The following is a 23,997-nucleotide window of genomic DNA, read 5'->3' as shown; positions in this document are numbered from 1 at the left end:
AACCCGAGAGGCAGAGGTTGCAGTAAGCCAAGATCGCGCCACTTCACTCCAGCCTGGGCCACAGAGTGAGAGCCCATCTCAAAAAAAAAAAAAAAAGGAAAGAATGTCAATTCAAGATTTAAAAGTAAAATCAAATAGACTCCATCTGTCGACTCAGCGTATTCAGAGTAGGCCAAATCTCAGTTTTTAACAGGGAGCAAAGAGTATTTTTAGAAGATGCTTAGTAACAAAAAATTAACCAAGGGAAGAACAATCTTAATTACAGGATATTTTTACTGGAATGTAGACATTACTTTTGAATATATAGGACAATAAGAATTGCATCAAAGCAATGCTGCCTAACAGACACAGCAAGAAACTTATTGGCATGGCCAGGCTAGTATAGTTTCTCATTAGTATATCAACTAATTGTAGGAAAAGTACTGTTTCTAAAGTGCTTGAAACGTTTGCCTACATCATTGTTCTCTATTTCAATGACCTCCTTCATAAAGTCAAACTCTAGCCCAAACTTAAGCCTATCTCACTGCATATTGTAAAAAATGGATTCGGAATGAATTAACAGAGATGCTTATATAGGAGGTTGCAGAGATTCTCTTGCAGTCAATGTCTGGAGGAGCTGACCCTCAGGCATCACTCAGAGGAAGTCCCAGCCGAGATTCACAGATCTGTAGCCTTTGGTCAATATCACACTGTACATCAGGAGTCTCAAGTTCATCGCACAGAACTGGTCCTGTAGCAGGGAAGACTCAGAATTCCTGAGTTTTCTCCTTTTGGGGGACTTCACAGGGATAGCCGCCATCTTGAATCCAGGAAGGGGGCCCAGCTGGGAATGGAGAAAGTTGCAGGCCCACATGCTCCCTGGACGGAAGTCACACTGAGCCTCTGTGTGGGCACCTGAGAAGTTGCCAGAACACCTGCCCCAGCAGCAGTGCATCCTCCCCACTCAGTGTCCATCTGCCATCTAGACATGAAGGAGGAAAAGAAAAGAGACAAATATGAACACACTTTGGTTTTCCACTGTGTGTCTCTATGCACAGTTCACACGCACACCCATGGGAGGAGGCGAGGGGGAGCAGCATGGAAGCCACCACTCTGTGTGTGGCTAGGGCAGCTATCACTGGTCCTGCTCTTTTCCTGGGAAAGCATCCCCCATGCTACCTGGAGGTACAGGGTTAGTCATGCTTTTCACCGCTGAGTGTGCTCTGCTGAGCCAAGGACAACCTCCACCCACACTCCCTTTGACTCTCCTCATCTCCAGCTGTTCTTCATGACTCTGACCCATCCTCCCCTCCATTCCACTCATTTCTCAAAAATGACAGCCTCACATACCACACCGCTGAGAAGGAGAGGAATGTAAGAATGATCACAACAGCCATGGAGCCCAGTCCAACACCCGCCATCTGCAGCAGTGTGAGTGACGAATCTGTGGGACAAAACCACATGCTTAGCCCAGAGTGCAGGGCATCACCGCCTCCCAGGAGGCACACACCCCACTGTGCTCAATCCATTTTAACCCAGAGCTTGGCCCCATTTAACAAAGAATCCTAAGAATGCCCAGCGTGCCTGTGTGTCCCCTGAGTTGGCCCTGTGGATATGCAGCCTCAGGAAATTACAGTTACAGGGTATTTCTGAAAAGGAAGTGTAAAGCCAGACCATGTTAAAGTTACAAGGAAGAAAAAGCTGATCTTGTTGAGCATACGAATACTACGCAACATGTTACATTTTTTGTTGGTCCTTTCGCAAGTCAATTACACGTGATAGATTTTTATGGGCTGTTTTCTTTTGCATGGAGGGGCAAGTCATTATGATATTATTTGAATTTGGGTTCCAAAAGTGATAGCCCTGATGGTCAGATATAGCAAAGGAATATCCTTTGTTGAGTCACCTGTCATTTTCTCTACACCTCAACAAGGATCATATCTCCCTGCTCTGCTCAGCAGGTTTACTGAGAGGATAAAATAAGAAAATTGATGTAAAAGTACTTTGAAAGACATACTTTCTATTTGGGGACCATCACATGCCAACTCCAGGGAGATCTCCAATTATAAACTAAAAAACACTCACAGTTGAGTTGCACATTTGGACCAAGTGAATCTAAGTCCATTGGCACAATGGACTTAGAGAATCATGTTCTAGATTAGAGCAAAAATTTCATTTTAATTTGCAAACACTTATTTAGCACTTACTATGTGCCAGCCAGTGTTCTAAGCACCTCACACGTATTAACTCATTTAGTCTTCTAACCAGCCTTTACATTGGGTACTATTATTATTCCCTTAAGAAACCAAGGTGAGAGTGGTTAAGTACAACTTAGGTCTTTACAGCCAGGTTAAGAGGAGTGCATTTCTATTGGAAACTGTGTACAGTACCCGGCACTAGTAAGACCAGCCAGAGCATACACCTTGTGTTAAACAGCCCAGAACTTGAAACCACCTTTGCAAAAATTATAACTGAGAAAATTATAACAGTGAAAGAGATCTGACCTAACTGACTCCATCTTGCTTCTAACCTCCAAGTTGTCCTTGTTCATTCCTGGGCGTAGGCTGAACTAACTTTGGGAGGAACTCAGTTTATAGTTTAACTTTGAAACAAAGACAATAACAGCCCTTTCCCCAAACAAATCCCCATCCTATCTGGGGACTAGACTGACTTTGCAAGACTAACAAATTAGCCATGAGATTAGAAATTATGGTTTAGGAGTCCTACAGCTGGAAGTTGCAAGATTCTGAACCTCTCAAATTGCTCCTAGGGCTAACATCACTATTATAAAACCTAAGATCAATGCTTGAGATATTTTCCAGACCCCGGACTCCAGGGATCAGCTGGCATCACCCAGATCCATAAACTGGCTCATCTGATCTTATGGCCGCCACCCAGAAACTGACTCAGTGCAAGAGGACAGCTTTGACTCTCTATGATTTCATCTTCAACCCAACCAGTCAGCACTTCTGACTCACTGACCCCTTACTCCCTACCCCCTACCCACTAAGTTACCCTTAAAAACCCCATCCCCGAATTTTCAGGGAGACTGACTTGAGGAATAATAAAACTCCAGTCTCCCATACAGCCGGCTGTGTGGGAATTAAACTCTTTATTGCAATTCCTCTGTCTTGATAAATCAGCTCTGTCTAGGCAGCAGGCAAGAAAAACTCATTGGGCAGTTACTAATTATCAAAAAGTACTGCCAAGAGCCTTTCTGGAAAACATGGCTTATATTATTTGGTTGCTTTTAGTCTTTAGAAGAAAAATGGCCTTGACATTTTAAGAAGCTAGATTACTTATTTTGTTTTATTTGATTTTTATTTATTATTATTTTTTTGAGACAGAGTCTTGCTCTGTCACCCAGACTGGAGAGCAGTGGCGTGATCTTGGCTCACTGCAACCTCCACCTCCCAGATTCAAGTGATTCTCCTGCCCCAGTCTCCCTAGTAGCTGGGACTACAAGGCGTACTCCACCACGCCTGGCTAGTTTTGTATTTTATTAGAGACACGGCTTCACCATGTTGGCCAGGCTGGTCTCGAACTCTTGACCTCAGGTGATCTGCTCGCCTTGGCCTCCCAAAGTGCTAGAATTATAGGCATGAGCCACCACGCCTAGCCAAGAAGCTCGATTATAAAATGGAAGGAGAAACAGTGATTAAGTGAAGAATTAGTAAAGAAAAAAATGTTAGGAGAGTGACTTGAATTGCAAGATAGTGAAACAGTGCAGTATTAGAATAGGAATGAATACATTGGAACAAAATAGCCTAGAACCAAATCCAAGTATATCAAATGCTTTCAAAGATTGAATACTGGAGTCAGATGTCCAAGTCTTTATCTGAACACCACCACTGCCTGTGTGACTTTGTGCAAGTTATTCATCCATTCTGTGCCTCAGTCCCCACACTGAGAGATGCTGTAATAATATGGGAATGATAGCAATGCTACCCACCTCTAGGTAGTGTGAGAAATCAGTGAGTTAGTACAGGTTGAAACAGTACCTGGCACAGAATAAGCAATAAGCAAATGTTAGTTATTGTTAATTATTGTTGTTTTTGTTGTTTTGATACTGTTTCAGATCATTGGGGAAATGATAAATTATTCATAACCAGTGCTGAGAAAATTGGCTAACCATTTAGAATCAAATAATGTTGATCACTAGAGCTTATACCATATACCAAAATAAAATCCAGATGGATTACAGACTTAAATTGAAACCTAAAAGGATTAGGAAATGTTAGTGAATATTTACCTAATATTAAAGTGGGTAAGAGATTTCTAAGCCTATTTGTTAACACAGAAACCTTAACAGAATGAGAGATTTAACCATTTTGAAAAGCATGCACTTCTTGTACCAAAAACTACCAGAAGCAAGATTAGAAGGCAAATGGCAAACTGGGTAAAATATCTAGAATAATGGGCAAGAAGTTAACATATAAAGAGTGTTACAGATTAATAAAGACATACCTCAATAGCAAAATGAACAAATTCTATGAAAAGGTAAATCACATGTAAAACATGATTACAGATAATCAATAAAACTTTGATCAAATGCTCTCTTACAAGTAATAAAAATGCAAATTAAGGCATTAAGATGCCATCTTTGTGCATCACTCAGAAACATTTTTTAAAATGCCATCTTGGTGGACTAATTAACTAGATTTGTTTTGTTTTGTTTTTAAGAGAAAATACAATTCTGGAGATGGACGGGGGAGCTGGTACTTTCCTGCACTGGTATTTCATCCAATCTACCCAGTATTCCTTCCAACATCCATCATCAATTTTTTTCTGTGTATTTTTTCCTCTACACTTTTACCCTCTATATATTTTAATCACTGATTGATGAATATGTTGAACTGAAGATGACTGTGGACAGAGATCCATATCATGCATATTCTTGGGTTTGATTTCATCTCATTAATAATTGTTAATGGTTGATATCAACTGTGCATAGTGATTCAGCTTGTTTCTAAGCCCATATACAGCCCTCATGTTCCCACATTGTCCACAAGGACATTATTGTTTGTTGAAGCCAAAATACATTATGCGTGCCATATTTCCCTGACCAATTACTGACTCCGTGCAAGAAGAAATGGAAAGCAATCTGACCTAATCTGCTCTTAAAGCACCTGACTCCTGGGAACTGCTGTTTTTTCTACTAGGGATACACAAGCCATCACTTGAAGACCTTGCCTTGCCTTGACTTCAAGTTACCATCATCTACACTTCTGGTGGCTCTTCCTTTGTACAAAATTCCTTGTTCTTTGCTCATCTCTAGTCCTCTTACATCTCTCCATTTTCTTCAAGATTTATCAAAGATCATTTGCAATGGCTTATCCATCTCATGTGAAAATTGTATGAACCTGCCAGAATATGCTTCATCCATGTTGGAAGACTTGAACCTATGTAGGGTAGTGAGCTCTTTTCTTTCCTCTAACCATCCCCTCACAAACCAAGAGGACAGAAGCTAAGGAGGAGTTAAGGAAGCTGACTTTCTCTTGACCATCCACCAGCAGGATCCACCTGGGTGCAACTATTCCTTACTCTAGACACAGTATTGGAAAACAATCTTTATTTCTTCTGCATAGCACAATTTGGGTTTGGCTCCAGGAATGATTCTTGCTGGTAGACCAGTTCCTGGTTATATGTCTTTTTGTCTACTTTGCATATATACTCTGAAAATCTGAGTCAATCTAATCAAGAGTGCTCACAAGTGTTGCCACACAAGCTTCTTTAGAGATTTCCTCATTAATTCCTTACTAAGAAAATTTACAACTGGCAAATTTGAATTGTATTTCTTATAGCCTCACCATCCCTTGGTTACCCTACCTTTCCATGGTCTCATGCCAGAGAACCATGTTTATTTTTCTTCTGAATCACTTGTAGAATATATTTTTACAAACCCAAGTGAATGAATCATGTGTTATATGGCAGATCAGTTACTCAATCTTGGAGAAAGGAAACCCATTAGGACTAAACTTCACCATTCTCTTTATGGTGGCTCCCTCAAGAGAGCTAGCGCTCAGGAGGAGGGATGGAGCCTTTCCGGACTTATCTTTAACCCCCTCCCTGACAGAAATATCACATGCTGAAGAGGAAGTTAGAAAGGTCCTATTTCTACTCTCAGACTTTGTGACAGCTTGAGGACTCCTCATGGGTGTGAACATTTTTTCATGAATATACAAGGGCATGTTCACTTCCTGAAAGCACCAATTCTGTTCTCCAAATGGTAAATAACAATAATAATAATAATAATAATAATTAGCACAGTGACTTCTATTTACCGTGTTAAATTTATCTTTGCTATTCTAGGGTCTTCTCACTTGAATTCCATTCAGAGCAAAAGATGGCAAAGGAAATCAAAGTGGAAAACTAATTTAGAGATCTATAATGCTTGATAAATTAGCAACACTGTTATATTCCATTTTTATTGCAGCTTAACAAATGACCATAAACTTAGGTAGCTTTAACCCATTTATCAGCTCAGAATTCTGTGGGCGGTAAGTTCAAGCACATCGTGGCTGGTTCTCTGCTCAGGGCCTGTATCAGTCTCTTCTCACACTGCTATAAAGAACTACCTGAGACTGGGTAATTTAAAAGAAAAGAGGTTTAATTGACTCACAGTTCCACAGGGTGTACAGGAGGCAAGACTAGGGAGGCCCCAAGAAATGTACAATCATGGCAGAAGGTGAAGGGGAAGCAGGCACAGTCTTCACATGGCCAGAGCAGGAGAGAGAGAGAGTGAAGGGGGAAGTGCTACACACATTCAAACAACCAGATCTCATGAGAACTCTACCATGAGAAGAGCAAGCGGGTAATCCATCCCCATGATTCAGTCATCTCCCACCAGGCCCCTCCTTCAATACATGGGGATTACAGTTCGACATGAGATTTGGGTGGGGACATAGAACCAAACCGTATTAGGACCTTATGAGGCTAGAATCAAGGTCTCAGGTGGACTGCACTTCCTTCTGAAGGCTCTGGAGAAGAATCTGCTTCCAAGTTCATTCAGGTTATTTGCTAAATTCAGTTCCTTGTTGCTATGGTTTGAGTTTATATCCTCTGAAACTCACTTGAAATTTAATCCTCAATGTGGTGGTGTCAAGAGGTGGGGCCTAGTGGGAGCTGTTTAGGTCATGGGATTGGAGCCCTCATGAATAGACTAATGCCCTCTCTCAGAGGTGAGTGAGTTCTTGCTCTGGAGGGACTGTATTACCAGGCAGCTGGTTGTTATAAAATTGAGTCGGCCAGGCACAGTGGCTCATGCCTGTAATCCCAGCACTTTGGGAGGCTGAGGCAGGCAGATCACGAGGTCGGGAGATCAAGACCATCCTGGCTAACACGGTAAAACCCCATCTCTACTAAAAATACAAAAAATTAGCCGGGCATGGTGGTGGGCGCCTGTAGTCCCAGCTACTCGGGAGGCTGAGGCAGGAGAATGGCATGAACCTGGGAAGTGGAGCTTGCAGTGAGCTGAGATTGCGCCACTGCACTCCAGCCTGGGCAACAGAGCAAGACTCCATCTCAATTAAAAAAAAAAAAAAGAGTCAACTTCCTAGACTCTTTCTTGCTTCCTGTGTCATCATGTGATCTCTTTGTATATACCTGCTGGCTTTTCCACTTCTCTGCCATCGTTCTGAAGAGCATGCAGCCCTCACCAGAAGCAAGCCAGATGCAGCACTATGCTCTTGAACTTCCCAGCCTACAGACTCATGAGCTAAATAAACCTCTTTTCTTAATAAGTTACCCAGCCTCCAGTATTCTGTTATAGCAACACAAAACAGACTAAGACACTTGCAGTTGTAGGACTAGGGTCCCCGTTTTCTTACCAGCTGCAGCCAGGCCTTGCTCAGCTCCTTCTGTTAAGCTACACTCCTTGCCAAGTGGACCCCTCCATCTTCAAGCTGGCAGGAGAATTTCCCTATGTCAAATCCATCTCATTCTTTGAAGCTCCAACTTCCCCTATCTCTGACCTCTAGATCCAGATTTAAAGGGCTCCTGTGATTAGGTCAGGCCTATCTGGATAATCTCCCTATTTGGGAGTTTAAATATATCTCCAAAATCCCTTCCCAGCAATACCTAGAACAGTCTTTGAATGAGTAACTGAGAGAAGGTAGATGGATACCAGAGACCAGGAATTTGGGAACCATATTAGAATTCTTCCCATCACAACTGTGAAGGTTTAAAATGATTGTGTGCATGTATATATGTACATATATTTACACACACACACACATATATGTACATATATAGCAAATACATATGTATACATACACGCTAGGTTTATATCTTGATGTAAGTCTTCTCTGGCTTATTTGATAAGTATTGCACCTACTATGCTTCATTTCCCATAAAACTAACTGCTGGATCCTCAGAAATCATTCAGCCCAGTTCAATGCATTCTGATTGAACACCTAATGCATGCAAGGCTCTGTTCCTGCTCTTCAAATGCCCATCAAGGGTGTAAAATCTAGTAGTAGAAGATCTAGTAGTAGAAGACAAAACAAGTACACACCCATTGCTCTAAAATATAGCAGAATAGCTGAAGAGGGGCAGATTATGCCCTGTTGAAAAAATTTTAAAAGCTTCAGGGAGGAAAGGGCATTTGATTTTAATCTTGAAGAACAGGTGGGATAAGTGGAGATTCACAGGTAGGTGATTGGGAAATCCAGATGGAAGTCATCAAGTAATTATATGAGCAAGGATATTAAGAGGAGAAAGTGTGGGCCATAGCCAGAAAACAGCTGGAACATTGGTTTGGATGGAGAAGAATAAAAGATGCAATTAGAAGGGTATGTGTGTGTCAAACAGAGGACTTGGAAGCCAAACTGAAAAATAATGGAGGACCATGGAAGCAGAGGAAACAAAATTAGTTCTGCAGTTTAGAAACGAGTCAGCTGGTGGTGTGTAGGCTGGAATGAAGAGGGAAATTCTGAACTCTTGTGACGGGAGATGAGGAAGGAGGATTTGCCCATCATCCCGCTACAGGTAGGAAGGCCTATGCTCAGGGAGTGAACACAGAAATGAAAATCAGAGAGGCATGCCCAAGGTGCTAAATGTGGGCTGAAAGAGAAAAAGGAGTAGTCACAAATAACTCACAGGTTTCGTGCTTACGACTGGAGAATGTTCCCTGATTACAGCTTATTATCACCTCACATATATCAAACGACCTTGCTTTGTGACTCAAGAAATCACAGACTCATAGTACTCTGTGGCTAGAAAGGATCTCAGAGATCCCAGAGAGAGGATGATTGAGAACTGGCCAAGTTAAATATCATTTCAAAGACACTTGGCTGATTAGTAGCAGGAGCTCAGGCAAATAAGCCCAGGCCTCTGCATCTTCCATCAAACCGACTGCTGGTTTCCTGGTAATCTTTACAAAGCTCTTCTAGGGGCAATATGCAAAAGGTAAATAGCATAATTTGTCACTGGGCAAAGGCCAGAACGGGGCTGAGGCTTGGCACAAGTGAACTGGCACCATTTCAGGACTAATTTAGATCTCAGTTCTCTGCAAATTACTTTCTGAAATGGCAGTCTCCAGACTTTTTTGAAAAAGTAGATTGCCCAAGATGGGTGCACAACACAGGTAAATGTTATACATAGATAAATATGTGCTAGAATTGCCTTCAGAATTTCCACAGAACAGTGTTTTTCCTATTATCTTCCAGAGATTTCCGGCGGTTTAATTTCAAAGGCTCAAACTCTTCTTCAATATTGGTTCTTAAGCTGAGGGGAGACCAGGGCACTGCCAAAGCCACTTAGATATTTTCAAAACAAAATCCTCCCTGTTAATTTAATCATAGCAGAATGACTGCAGCCAGCTCTTTGGCGATTTCTTCTACCCAGTTTGAATGTTTTCCAATCATAGCAAACAGCTGCTGAATAGAGTAGACTCTGGAAGCTATTATTTCTGTGTCTGGAAGCTTTGTCATCTTAATTATTCTGATAAAACCATCTCTTTTCCTTGTGAGAACGCCATGCCCAATCCTAGAGCTTCAGGGGATGGACTGGCAAAAGAAACACTTATGACTGTTGGAATGTGTGGCTGTTTCTCGTGGCCTTCATTAAAGTACTACAAGTAAAGGGAGCTTGGCCCATCTGCACACAGAAACAGAACAGCACCCATCTTTGCCAAGAGAGGCCCTCACTGCCTGGTCATCAGCAATCCAAGATGGCTGACAGTCAGGTAACTCGCCTTGCACCCTGCTGAAAAGCCAAGTCCTCTACCCTTGTTGCAGTTGGTTTCAGCAGAGGTTAAAAGATGAAAATAAGATCAGGAGAGAAGCGACAAATGGAGGAAGCCTAATTCCCCAGGCCCCTCCCAAATATTTCCTGCACAGTATTCTCTACTGACAGGATAAAAAATTCCCCATTAGAAAGTGCTATCCACTGGAATCCTTAGGGAAGTAAGTTTATACCGGCATTTCCTCACCATGCCAGTTGATTGTTTTATGCTGCTTTGAGGCAGGGGAGAGGAGGCAAAGGGTTAAACTGATACTGTGGGCTAAGGGCAGAATTTCACAGCTTGTTGCTAGGACCCACAAACCACAGGGAAAAGGTCCAGATTCCAAGGTCATAAACTCAACAAGATTTCTGCTATTAGCTACAAACTAATGGAATTCCTGGGAATCAAATCCACTGGCTGGCTGCCTGTTGGTTTTAAAGAAATGTACTGTACTGCCAGGGAAATCCCGAGCCTGGAAAACAAGGACCAGTGATTGCTCAAACCCTAAGGCAATTTCCCCGCCTGGATAACTCTTCCAAGGCAAAGAAGGTTTAAGCTGTACAGCACTCAGTAGAGATGTTCCCGCTGCGTCTCTAAGGAAAGGCATTGGAGGAAATGGACAAGAGTTCCCATCAGGCAGACCCAAACTGACCACCCAAGTGACCCATTCTGCTGCCAGGGCAGGGGATGCTTGCTTGTCCTGTCCAGCAAGAGGTGATCATTGCTACAGGGCCTCCTGACCACTGTACATTGCTTTATCTTTTCCTTCTTTCTAAATGAGAGTATTTATTGTGCTATTCAGTTTTCCCTCTCATATTATGTACTATGGTTTGAGATTGGTTAAATTTGCCATTTAGTCATAGATTACTCAACAGAGCACAAGAAACACATCTGGACTTGATCAAGAGGAAGATGCTATCCCCAGGATTCCTGGTCTTGAAACTGGATACAGTAACAGACCCAGCTTTGAGTTGTCTTCCACTAGGGTTCCATGTGGGATCATACATAGGATAGTTCCATTTTGTTAAGGGAAGATGTTTTTCTTATTTTGTTGTTGTTGTTGTTGTTGTTGTTGTTGTTGTTGAGATGGAGTTTTGCTCTTGTTGCCCAGGCTGGAGTGCAAAGGTGCGATCTCAGCTCACCGCAACCTTTGCCTCCCGGGTTCAAGCGATTCTCCTGCCTCAGCCTCCCGAGCAGCTGAGATTACAGGCATGTGCCACCACGCCTAGCTGATTTTGTATTTTTAGTAGAGACAGGGTTTCTCCATGTTGGTCAGGCTGGTCTCGAACTCCCGACCTCAGGTGATTCGCCTGCCTCGGCCTCTCAAAGTGCTGGGATTACAGTTTTTCTTAATATTATATGTGTATGTGCACAAGCTACACAGCTGAATGGTAGTGGACTGTTGTAGCCCTCGTATTGGCTTTTCGGCATCTTTTCCTATGCCCCATTTCTTGATAGGGATTTTGTCTCCCTTTCAGTGCAAACCTAGTGGACCTATTGTTCACACTGCTCTGCCTCCAACCAGCCACGAGTAGACTAAAACCCAACGGAGGCCAATCATCCTAGCCCATCTCCTATTAACAGTGATTCATCCAACGGACAATCACTTAAAACTAGGAGGAAAGAATCTTTCCCTGAATTGAAAAGCTATGTTTTCCCAGTGAAATTGGTAAGCTAGGGGAGCTTGCCATACCCCCCTTTCACAGGTCTTATAGCAGAAGAAAATGAAGCTAAGTCACGCTTAGAAACAGAGAACTGAAAAAAGAGAAAGATAGAGAAGTCCCATTCATGGCATTAAGTCCCCAGTCCCAGTTCCTGGAGCCTTGGTGGGGTAGCTCTTTGTCTAATTCCATAAGCTCCCATCCACTCACCCTCCTCCCATTTTTTTCAGCTATGAAGCTTTTTGCTTATATGTATGAATTGGCTTCTGGTCACCAGTGACAATTTTATAAACAGATCTCATCAATATGAACTTGATGCTGCAGAAGAGAAATAACAACAGCATTCATAGGCAGAAAATAATTTTACCTTTCACCTGAGCCCAAACTGCACAGGAGTGTCTTCTCACCTATAAAGGAAAACATAGCAATGCGTTTAACTAGGTGGCACACAGTGTTAGTTTAAATAACATAGTTTGGAGGCTGAAGCCCTCTGAGTTTCAGCTTTTTCAATCTCTTAATTTGAACTAGACATTTAAAGTCCAATCTACCTCTAATATCTTGTGATATCACTAAGTGTTCAAGGGACTGGCATGGGTTGCATGGACATAAGTGACCCTACAGATCACTTCTATAGGTTTCCAGTAGGTCTTGGAAAGTACACATGATAGGCCAACAACAGGAGTGACAAAAAGGATCCTTCCCCTGGCCAGCTCTCAGCAACTGGCATGGACTGCCGGGAGAACTATGCTGAAAAGGATCCTGAGGTCACTTGTTCAGAAGGTTCAGCAAGAAGTAGTGATGCATGTTAGAGGCAAAGCTATGAGAAGTCCCAGTATATAATACTTCACCTATCTAGATGTCACTTGGCAACATCAGTTACCCAAAATGTGTCCATGAACCAGGAAGAAAGCAACAGGAACATATATGAAAGCTCATCCATAATAGAAGAAACCTATAGATTCAGTGGAATGAACACCTGTTACCCCCGTCATTATGATATGCTTATTTATATCATAAATAAGCTGTTACAAATGCTGGGGACTTGCTCTGTGTAAGACTTGAAAATATTCCCCAGGGGAAGCTGAATGGTGAGGGTTAGAGAAGGATCCTTCCAATGTCTTTAGGAGATTCTCTTTCAAATGACAGCCTTGGGCATTCTGGTTTGGATTTTATTAATTTTTTTTTATTTAAGCTTAAAAATTCTGAGAAAAGCTGCTGGGCACAGTGGCTCACACCTGTAATCCCAGCACTTTGGGAGGCTGAGATGGGCAGATCACCTGAGGTCAGGAGTTCAAGACCAGCCTGGCCAACATGGTAAAATTCCATTCCTACTAAAAATACAAATATTAGCTAGGTGTGGTGGTGGGCACCTGTACTCCCAGCTACTTGGGAGGCTGAGGCAGGAGAATCACTTGAACCCAGGAGGCAGAGGTACAGTGAGCCGAGACCGCACCATTGCACTCCAGCCTGGGCAACAGAGTGAGACTTCATCTCAAAAAAAAAAAAAATTCTGAGAAAAGCTTAAAATAGCCATAAGTGCAGATATTAGAAATGGAAGGTAATGTGCAAGAATAACCAGTCAAGGACATATTTCAAGACCCTGGAGAATGGAAGGGACTTTAAATAGCAAGGCAATTTGGGGGAATGGAGTATATCAAAGGAGAGAAACTGGCAGGGGCCAGGTGAAGAAGGGAGCTTATTAAACTGAAATGCTTTGATCATACTTGCATTTTATAAAACTCATGTTGGCAGTGGTATGGAGCAAGGAGATGGGTAGAATAAGAGACGGAAAGATATGGTAGAAAAGTGATGTTCAGGCAAGAGATTACAACGTCTGAGCAGTGTAGATGAAGGAGAGGAAAGAATGATTTTAAACAGAATTAAGGTAGTAGAATTAACATGATTTGCTGATGATCTGGATAAGAAGGTAAGAAAGAAGGAAGAGACAAGAACTATTCACAGGTTTCTGTCTTAGCAACGGGAGGCATGGCGATGCTATTTACTGGGACAGATGCACAAAGGGAAAAACAAAATGGGGGCATTGGAAGACTCACACCCCCGATTCCAAAATTTACTACAAAGCTACAGTAAACAAAACAGTGTGGTAGTAACATAAAGATAGACATATAGTCCAATGGAACAGCATAGAGAACCTAGAAATAAACCCTTGCATTATGTCAAATGATTGTTAACAAGAGTGCCAAGACCATTCAATGGGGAAAAGACAGTCTTTTCAGGCTGGCCACACTGGCTCACACCTGTAATCCCAGTACTTTGGGAGGCTGAGGTAGGAGAAGTCATTAAGCCCAGGAGTTTGAGACCAGCCTGGGCAACATAGGGAGACGCCATCTCTACAAGAAATTGTTAAATATTAGCCAGGCATGGTGCTGTACAACTGTAGTCCCAGCTACGTGGGAGGCTTAGGCAGGAGGATCATCTGAGCCCAGGAGGTCGAGGCTGCAGTGAGCCATGATTGCACCACTGCACTCCAAGTGTCTCACTTTGTCACCATCTCAAAAAAAAAAAAGTTTTTTCAACAAATGGTACTAGGAAAACTGGATATCTACATATAAAAGAATGAATTTGGACCCTTACCTAACACCATATGAAACATAAACTCAAAATGGATCAAAAACCTAAATATAAGACCTCAAATGATAAAACTCTTAGAAGACAACATAGAGGAAAAGCTTCCTGAAACCAGATTTCTCAATGACTTCTTGGCTATGACAAGACATAAGCAACAAAAGAAAAAATAGACAGACTGAACATCATCAAAATTTCAAACTTTTATGCATCTAAGGGCACTATTGATAGTAAAAGTGCAACCCTCGGAATGGACGAAAATATTTGCAAATCACGTATTTCACAAGGGATTACAGTAATATCCAGAATGTATGGAGAACTCTTAAAACTTAACAAAAACAACAAAAAAAAAACCCAGTTCAAAAATGAGCAAAGGACTTAAATAGACATTTCTCTAAAGAAGATACACAAATGGCTGATTAGCCCATGAAAAGGTGGTCAACACCACTAGTCATTAGGGAAATGCAAACCAAAACCACAATAAGATGCCATTTCATGCTGGGAGGCTCATGCCTATAATCCCAGCACTTTGGGAAGCCAAGGCAGGTGGATCTCTTGAACCCAGGAGTTCAAGACCAGCCTGAGAAACATGGCAAAATCCTGTCTCTACAAAAAATAGAAAAATTAGTCAGGCGTGATAGCATGAACCTGTAGTCCCAGCTACTCAGGTGGCTGAGGTGAGAGGATCACCTGACACCAGGGAGGTCAAGGTTACAGTGACCTGTGATTGGGCCACTGCACTTCAGCCTGGTAAACAAAGTGAGACCCCCATCCCCCACTTCCAAAACAAAAGATGTCGCCTCACACCCTATCTTATAATAGGATGCCTATTATAAGAAAATAAAACAGAAAACAGTAAGTGTTAGCAGGGACATGGACAAATTGGAACCCCTACGCACTGCTAGTGGGAATAGAAAATGGTATAGCACTATGGAAAACAGTACGGTAGTTCCTCAAAAAATTAAACATAGAATTATCATTTGATCAAGCAATTCCACTTCCAGGTATATACACAAAAGAACTGGAAGCAGGGACTCAAACAGATATTGCACACCAATGTTCATAGCAGCATTATTCATAATAGCCAAAAGGTGGAAAATATCCCATTATTCATCCACGAATAAGTGAATAAACAAACGTGGTACACTCATATAATGGAATATTATTCAGTCTTAAAAAGGAAGGAAATTCTGACACATGCCACAACATGAGTGAACCTAGAGGACTTTAGGCTAAATGAAATAAGCCAGTCACAAAAAGAAAATATTGAATGATCCTACTTATATGAGGTACCTAGAGTAGTCAAATTCATAAAGATGGAAAGCAGGGCCGGGCGTGGTGGCTCATGCCTGTAATCTCAACACTTTGGGAGGTGAAGGTGGGAGGATCACTTGAGCCTAGGAATTTGGGCAACATGGAGAGACGTCATCTCTATAAGAAATAAAAATTAAAAATTAGCCAGGCATGATGGTGTGCACCTGTGGTCCAAGTTAACTCAGACGGCGGAAGCACCAGTATCGTTTGAGCCCAGGAGGTTGAGGCTGCAGTGAGCTATGATCGCGCCACTGCACTCCAGCCTGGGCAACAGAGCAAGACTCTGCCTCAAAAAAAAAAAAAAAAAGACAGAAAGTAGAATGTTGGTTGCCAAGGGTTGTGGGAAGGAAGGAATGGGGAGTCATTTAATGGGTATAAAGTTTGTTTTGCAAGATAAAAAGAGTTTTGGACATTGGTTGCACAACAATGTGGATGAATTTAATGCCATCAAATGACACTTTAAAATGGTTAAGACAGTAAATTTTATATTGTATATATTTTACCACAATTAGAAATTAAAATTAAATCACTACCGATTTTATTGTAATATCACACAAATATAGTTGAAACCCATGGGAAAGTCATCGCAGTTCAAACATGTAGATCTAAATATAAGTTTTTTCAAAGCCCTTTCATCTCCTTTAACATCCTAAAGAATAAGCGTATATTCTTTTTTTCAGCTACATGAAAAAGAGTATCAATGACATCACAGGAAAGTTTCCTATAAACCAGAATTCTTTGTGTGTATGTGTGAGACAGGGTCTCACTCTCTTGCCCAGGCTGGAGTGCAGTGGCATGATCTCGGCTCAGTGCAACCTCTGCCTCCCAGGCTCAAGAAATCCTCCTGCCTCAGCCTCCCAAGTAGCTGGGACTATGGGCACATACCACCATGCCTGGCTAATAAACCAGAATTCTTGTCCTAACCTCCAACTTCATTCCCTCTGTTATGCATTAAATGTCTATGCCCCTGCTCACCACCCACCTCCTGCTCTGAATTCACATGTTGAAGCCCTAATCTACAATGTGATGGTATTTGGAGGCAGGATCTTTGGGAAAGAAATAGATCCAGAAGAGGTTATAAGCATGGAGACCTCATGATGGGATAAGTGTCCTAATAAATAGAGGAAGAGCAATCAGAGCTTTCCCCAACCCACTCAATCCCCACCATGTGAGGACACTGTAAGAAGGCAGCTGTCCACAAACCAGGAAGACAGTCCTCACTGGGGAACTGAATCAGCTGGCACCTTGATCTTGGGCTTCCCAGCACAGACTGTGAGAAATAAATGTCTGTTGCCTAAGCTACCCAGTCTACCATATTTCACTATAGCAGCCCAAGCTGACTAATACACCCTCCCCAACCAAAGTCTTAATCTAGGACAATAGCTCTCTGAACCATCTCTAAATTTCACTCATGTTGTACTGTCAGTGTTTTGTCTATGGCTAAAAACTCCAAGTCAGGAACCCCAAGTAATTTTCTAATGAAAAAGCCTTGTCTAAGTTGTAAATACCTTTTTAGTAAGTTCAGGGCAATATATTTCGGGGCTTTAACTTTCCTTTCTTTATTCCTACATTATTGTCACAAAGCACTGCTAGACATCTTTGATACTTGAACAGTCTTACAAGTAACTATTGGTTTTATAGCAAGCATGTTCATGACACATTACATTTGCATCCCACACAGAATTTAATAGAGTGTCTCAGTTTTAAATATGTGATGAACCTTACACTCAAAATGACAACATAATTTTATCTCAAATTCATCAGTCAAGAGATGTTTGTATTACCATTAATATAATCCTTCTAGTTTTCATTACCAACCCATATGAATTTACAACAAGCTTAGGGTTCTCCTAGGTCAACCATCACAATGGTTCTTCCAGGTCTTCCATCCCTGACTGATGAATACAGCAACATGATGTTTCCTAATTATGTAATGAATATTGAGTTCCATGTCTCAGGAAAAAGCCACTGCTGGAAGAGCACCAGCCTTTCTAAGCACTGCGGAAGGGAAAGTGGTACCTATGCCATAGTCGCAGAAGGGATGTAAGCAAAAAGCAGGCCAGTGCTGTGCCTAATCTTCTGCTTCCCAGGAGAATGAGAGAGGCAGCAGCCTGGCAGGGGCACAAGGAAGTTAAGAAAGAATCTAGATGTTTCTTTCCAACTTAGACTCCAGTAGTGCAATAGAATGAGGGCATCTGTAAAGCTTAAGGTAAAAACAAAAACCAGGTCAGTCTAAATGCTGATTCAGCAAGGTCCCCCAGGAGGTTCAGAATGCCTATCATCTGTAAGGGTTTCACCTGTCCATCCTTCATAAAGGCAAAGTATTCACACATATTTTATGATTGTCACATGCAGTGTCCCTCTCAAGTACTGGGAAAACAAATGTTCAAACATTTGAATTTCATGCGAAGAAGAAAACACAGAGTTCAGAAGAGCTTGGAAAGAAAGATACCTTATTCCATTCACTTGTGATTCGTAATATAATGCAGTAATCATTCCCTCTTTTCAAAGGTGCATTATAATATTCCCCATAGTACAGCCTGTCTCCTATAAGTATCTCCATGGCATCATCTGGAACATCTTTGGCCAGTAGTTCTGCAGCCACGTATCCATCAGCATCAGAGGCGTTGCTAAAGAAGGAGGAAGTGCCTTCAGAATCACAAGAAAATGTGCTTTGGAGGGCCAAGGGAAGCACTAACACCTGATATGAACTGGAAGAAAAAAACGGAAGTGTCCATCAGACCCTTGCATGGGGAGTTCATTCATTCATTCATATTTATTGAATACCCGCTATGAGATAAGCCTTTTTTTTTTTTTTTGAGACAGAGTCTTGCTCTGTCACTAGGATGGAGTGCAGTAGTGTAATCTCAGCTCACTGCAACCTCCACCTCCCAGGTTTGAGTGATTCTCCTGCCTCAGCCTCCCAAGTAGCTGGGACTATAGGCGCATGCCACCACGCCCAGCTAGCTTTTGTATTTTTAGTACAGATGGGGTTTCACCATGTTGGCCAGGCTGGTCTCGGTCTCTTGACCTCATGATCCACCCATCTCATCCTCCCAAAGTGCTGGGATTGCAAGTGTGAACCACTGCACCCAGCCGAGATAAGCCTCTTTCTAGGTACTGGAGACACAACACTAGACAAGAAAAAGTCCTGGCCCATGTGGGATTTATAGTCTGACAGCTCCAACCATCATGCAATTCCAGTTTGAACCTAAAGGGTTAATGCCAGATGATACGGGGCAAGGGACCTCTCCAAGTTCTGGCTGCAGAGAGATGCCAAGTACATCCTCTTTAGCTGGGAGAAGTTGCACATATCACTGCCCTGTGCTGTGTGTGTGTCATAAAGTTGACCTAATCAGTGATTTTCACGTGGGCAAATAAAGCCCAGCTGTGCAAAGGGTTTAGCAGTCACATGGAGACCGAGTGCCTACCACAGTGAATGTACTAAGTCCGGAAAAAAGGCTGCAGACAATCATGTGGTGACCTGAAACAGAACTCATGTGATTTACATTCCCTACAGTTCATGGGCTGATACCAAAGTTCATGTGAAATAAATGAGACGCCAAGAGTGCAGAGTCACCATGAGTTAATCCAGTCTGACAACATCCTGAAACAGCCAGAACAGTAATATGTCATGTATGCACTGTAAAAACTGTTCCCCAATTGTGGACAGAAAAACACACTAACAAATGGGTATTGTTTTTGTTATGTGTTTCATTATTCATCCCATCAAATAGAAAGCCTGGCAGTGAAAGGAAGTGTGAGAATAAAAATGCACTGAGAATGGATCACGCTTCCCTTCAATTCCCATCTATCCAGTACTTAGCTCCTGCCTCTAGTACCGTGTTGAGCATCTGCTGTCCCTATCAGGCTTGATAGCAGGGATCTGAATGACTGACTCTTGTATTCTTGCAAATCCTTGCACAGTTCTTTGGTAATGATAGCCCCCCCGACCCCCGCCCCGCCCCTCCGCCACCAACAATGAATGATTCTTGAGTTGAAATTTCAGAAAAGAAGAAAAGCATACATCAGTGTGAAATATGATTAGGGTAATTTCCAAAACTCATTAGGCCATGTAATTCTATTTTACCAGTAAATTTGAACTTCCTGCTTCACATGCCAAATGCCCTATCTCCTACTTCCTAAGAGCTCATGAATCATGAGATTAAGAAGAGGGCACCCACCTCCACAGTGGGTGTTGGATATGGAAAGTCTCCCCCCACTAGGTTCCCAGACATCCTAGGTATCCTCGGGGCACTGATTTTCTTTCTTTTCTTTTCTTTTTTTTTTTTTTTTTAGGAAGGAGTCTTGCTTTGCTGCCCAGGCTGAAGTGCAGCAGTGTGATCTCAGCTCACTACAACCTTTGCCTCCCAGGTTCAAGCGATTCTTCTGCTTCAGCCTCCTGAGTAGCTGGGATTACAGGCACTCGCCACTACGCCCGGCTAATTGGTTTTTGTATTTTTAGTAGAGATGCGGTTCCACCATGTTGGCCAGGCTGGTCTTGAACTCCTGACCTCAAGTGATCCGCCTGCCTCTGCCTCCCAAAGTGCTGGGATTACAGGTGTGAGCCACCGTGCCTGGCCAAGCGTCCTGATTTTCATAAAGTCTTGGCTCACTTTCAGCCAAGGGCTTTCTACAAAAGAGACAAAGTAAAACCTGCAGGGCAATAAGTTGTCACCACCAGTAAACATTTATTAAGCATCCACTGCCTATGGGGAACACCTGTAACAACAAACTTGCCCCGAGACTTGAAAACATCCCTATGTCATAGCCGCAGGTAAGACAGTAAATGTTGCAGCACCTCCGTGCTGTCCATAAGTACATCTTCAAATCCCTCTCATCTTTCCATGCAGGTGGTGGTGGTCAAGGCTCACTTGTGCCCATTTGGTTCTGTACATTGCTCACTAGAGGCATCACTGACAGAGTATGAAGCAGCTTCCCAATTAGCCTGATTGTAATCACCTGTGTTGCCTGATTATTATACAACTTCCCCGACCTCATCCCAGACCTACTGAATCAAAATCTCTAGGAGTAGAGTCTGGGAATCTGTATCGCCGATAAAGCCCCCAGGTGATTCCTATTATCTGGCAGGTGTGGGAGACACGAGCATTAAGGCACCCCAGCAACAGGCTCCATCCTCTGCCTAACATCAGCAAGCTCAGGAGAGGCTTGGTCCCAGGTACCTTGCTCCATTATGTACCCCAAGACATTGTCCCTAAACCATGCAAGAGCAGACTCAGGCCTGTCTCACACACTGGCAAAGCCGCTACCTCCCAGCTCAAAGCAGGTAGTCAGGCTTAGGAAACCATCCTGCCTGCTGGTAATTAGCCATGTGACGTTAGAGAAGCAACTGTGGCTGTTTGGAATATGACTGTTCTGGAAGGACTTTTCTCCTCTTTTTCACTACCACACTCCCTTGAATGACTCACAGATCTCCACTTCCTGTTTTGGAGGCGCTGGCCAGCATCTAGCCACAAACGTAAGCTGTCATTTGGCTTTTCTTTTTGCATTATGTCATTATTTGACATAAATGTCACATTTTTTCTTGCAAATGCTCTCAGGAAGTGACCTCACAACTTCTGTTCTCTTTATAATGACAGAATTACAATGCCTTCTGGTAATTTGTCAAGAATCAGAACAATTTATACAATGTCCATCCCTGGAAAGATCTTTGCACATTTACTGAATTTAAATGAATATAAAAGCAGGAAAACCCTAAGTTTTATTATAAATGGATATACAGATAATATCACCAGACTTTCTTTTTTGTAATTTTATAACATCTCACTTTTTTTTTTAACCTTGATTTTGCTGAAGGGTCAGGAGAGACAAAGGCAAGGTTGGTGAGGCCATGTACATTTTCAGCTCCTTGACCTGGTGCTCTGAGCAAGCTGTTCATCTCTCCACTCCAACCTCAATCTTCCTCTCTAAAAAAGGGACTGATGCTACTTTCCTAATCCTGCCGTGACCTTTGCAAATAAACTATTTAACTGAACACAGTGTAGTCATCCAACTGAGGTAAATTAATTCCATCCTAATGCCATCTGGAATCCCAGAAGCAGTCATTAATTACACAGTGTCTTGCCCATAACTCAATACAAGAAAAAACAAAAAGATTTACCTAAATGATCTTTTCAGAAACCACTGCACATCCCGCAAGACCAACCTTACATACAGGGCAACATATTCTGCCTTTGAGAAATGAAATGATGCCCCTGACCCCCCTATCCATAAAGGATATACTATGAGACATGAGTGCAAAGGACAATCGTGACAAGTCCTAAGCACGTAACCCATGCTTGCCCAGTGACCAAAGGAATGGATTTAATTTCTTGAGCTAAACTGCCCAAATGCTTGTATATATGGTCCTTTAGCAGTCTCTCTATGTGGCCAGGTGCGGTGGCTCACGCCTATAGTCCTAGCACTTTGGGAGGCCAAGGTAGGTGGATCACCTGATGTCAGGAGTTCGAGACCAGCCTGGCCAACATGGCAAAACCTTGTCTCTACTGAAAATACAAAAATTATCCAGGTGTGGTGGCGCACACCTGTAATCCCAGCTACTCAGGAGGCAGAGGAAGGAGAATCACTTGAACTCAGGAGGTGGAGGTTGCAGTGAGCTGAAATCGCAACACTGTATTCCAGCCTGAGTGACGGAAGTAAGACTCCAACTCAAAGAAAAAAAAAAAAAAGAAGTCTCTCTCTCCATTAGAAAGGATGCTGGTTGGGATTAAAGGCCACTCTGTACCCAAGGAAACAAAAGAGGCCCCAGCTGCGTTGTTCTAACAACCCAAGTACAGCCACCAACACAGAAGTCTTCTCCTCACCAAAATCAAAGTTTCCAAATCACTCCGTGGGGATCACTGGGCAACCGTGGAGAAAGGACAGCTACTGACCTGATTGGTCCATTTTTCTCCTTGGCTTTCCTCAGTCTGAGGCGTGGTAGAGGTCCTCCGTGCACCGTAAAAAATTCTACTTCCGGCAGGGGAGGCTCTGAAAACATGTTGAAAAGAAGAGAAGGGGTGTGACCGGAACAAGTAAAAAGCAGGACAAAAGAGGTCCTCGTGAGGGCTATTAAAAGGAAAGTTTTAATTTCAGAAGCGAGGCGCCTATTCTGTACATGCCACAATGTGGATGATCATGCTAAGTGAAATACACCAGGCACAAAAGGACAGATTCTGTACCATTCCACTTAGATGAAAAATCTAACATAGGCAAATTCACAGAGAAAGAAGAGGTTGCTGGGGGTGGAAGAGGCATGTAGGGAATGGGAACATATTGCTTAATGGTCACAGAGGTTCTCCTTGGGGTGATGAAAAAATCTTGGAAATACACAGTGGTGATGGTTGCACAACATGCCAATAAACTGTGTGCTTCAAGATGTTAAAATGGCACATCTTATGTGTATTTTGCCAAAATAAAAAGAAGTGATGAGTATACTGTGGCACTGGCAGAGGATAGATGTGGTGGGCATTACAGTTTGCTTGGTGGGTAGATTCCTATTTCGTGGGGAAGACCACCACATCAGCCTTCTATATCCTTTATAATCACAGAGCTCTCTGTCCTTATTTTCACGCTCCCAGCAACAAGATTTCCCAAATAGGTTTCCCATCAGGAGGAAACTACACTGACTGGCTGACACCAGCGTTCTTGCACCTCACTGGTAGTTAGTCATGGTATAAATGTGCTAACTACCATTCTGCCTTGTGGGTAACATGCTAAGTAAGACATACTGGGCACTAACCATTCACACTAGAGGTGTTGTACATATGCCTCATCTTACTTAATCTCAACAGGGCTACCAAGTGGATGATGTTTGTAGAAGCAATCATTTGCTCCCTCTCGTGGGGTTCCTACCCATGCAAGGTAGGAACTTCTTCCCTCTCCAAAGTATTGGGAAAAGAGCTTGCACCTGGCCTTCCATCCATCCCTGTGATTTGTGAAACAGCTAGCTCCCACGTGGACCCATCCTTATTTTTTTTATTTTTCTTTCTTTCTTTCTTTCTTTCTTTCTTTTTTTTTTTTTTTTTTCTTTTTTTTTTTTTTTTGTGAGGTGGGGGCTGCCTGAAGACAGAACAGGTGATTTCCCACCTCCTAGTCCCACTGTCCATCTCTAGGCAAACCTGAGTCAAGGTAAGCCTGAAGCCTGGTCTACATTTGCCCTATAGCCAGGGTTCCCAACCCCAGGTGGTGGACCAGTACCAGTCTGTGGCCTGTTAAGAACCAGGCCACGCA

At 42.6% G+C, this 23,997-nt stretch overlaps 1 protein-coding gene across 2 annotated transcripts in view; it reads right to left on the bottom strand.

The window, feature by feature from the left end:
- Nucleotides 1-253: 253 nt before the first annotated feature.
- Nucleotides 254-23,997, bottom strand: part of SUSD1 (sushi domain containing 1) — a 128,807-nt gene continuing 105,063 nt past the window's right edge. The window contains exons 13-16 of one of the 2 annotated variants that reach the window (XM_011992456.1): nucleotides 18,218-18,476; nucleotides 12,233-12,272; nucleotides 1,330-1,423; nucleotides 254-961 (exon numbers count right to left, since the gene is read on the bottom strand). In XM_011992456.1, the coding sequence (XP_011847846.1) occupies nucleotide 961; nucleotides 1,330-1,423; nucleotides 12,233-12,272; nucleotides 18,218-18,476 (394 nt within the window). In that variant the 3' untranslated portion in view covers nucleotides 254-960. The remainder of the gene's footprint in view (nucleotides 962-1,329; nucleotides 1,424-12,232; nucleotides 12,273-18,217; nucleotides 18,477-23,997) is intronic. The other variant, XM_011992458.1, reaches the window with a different exon arrangement.

Source organism: Mandrillus leucophaeus, unplaced genomic scaffold, assembly GCF_000951045.1.
Source record: "Mandrillus leucophaeus isolate KB7577 unplaced genomic scaffold, Mleu.le_1.0 Scaffold410, whole genome shotgun sequence".
NCBI lineage: Eukaryota > Metazoa > Chordata > Mammalia > Primates > Cercopithecidae > Mandrillus > Mandrillus leucophaeus.
The sequence above is the reverse complement of the archived record's forward strand: the minus strand, read 5'-3'. Positions and strand labels throughout refer to the sequence as shown.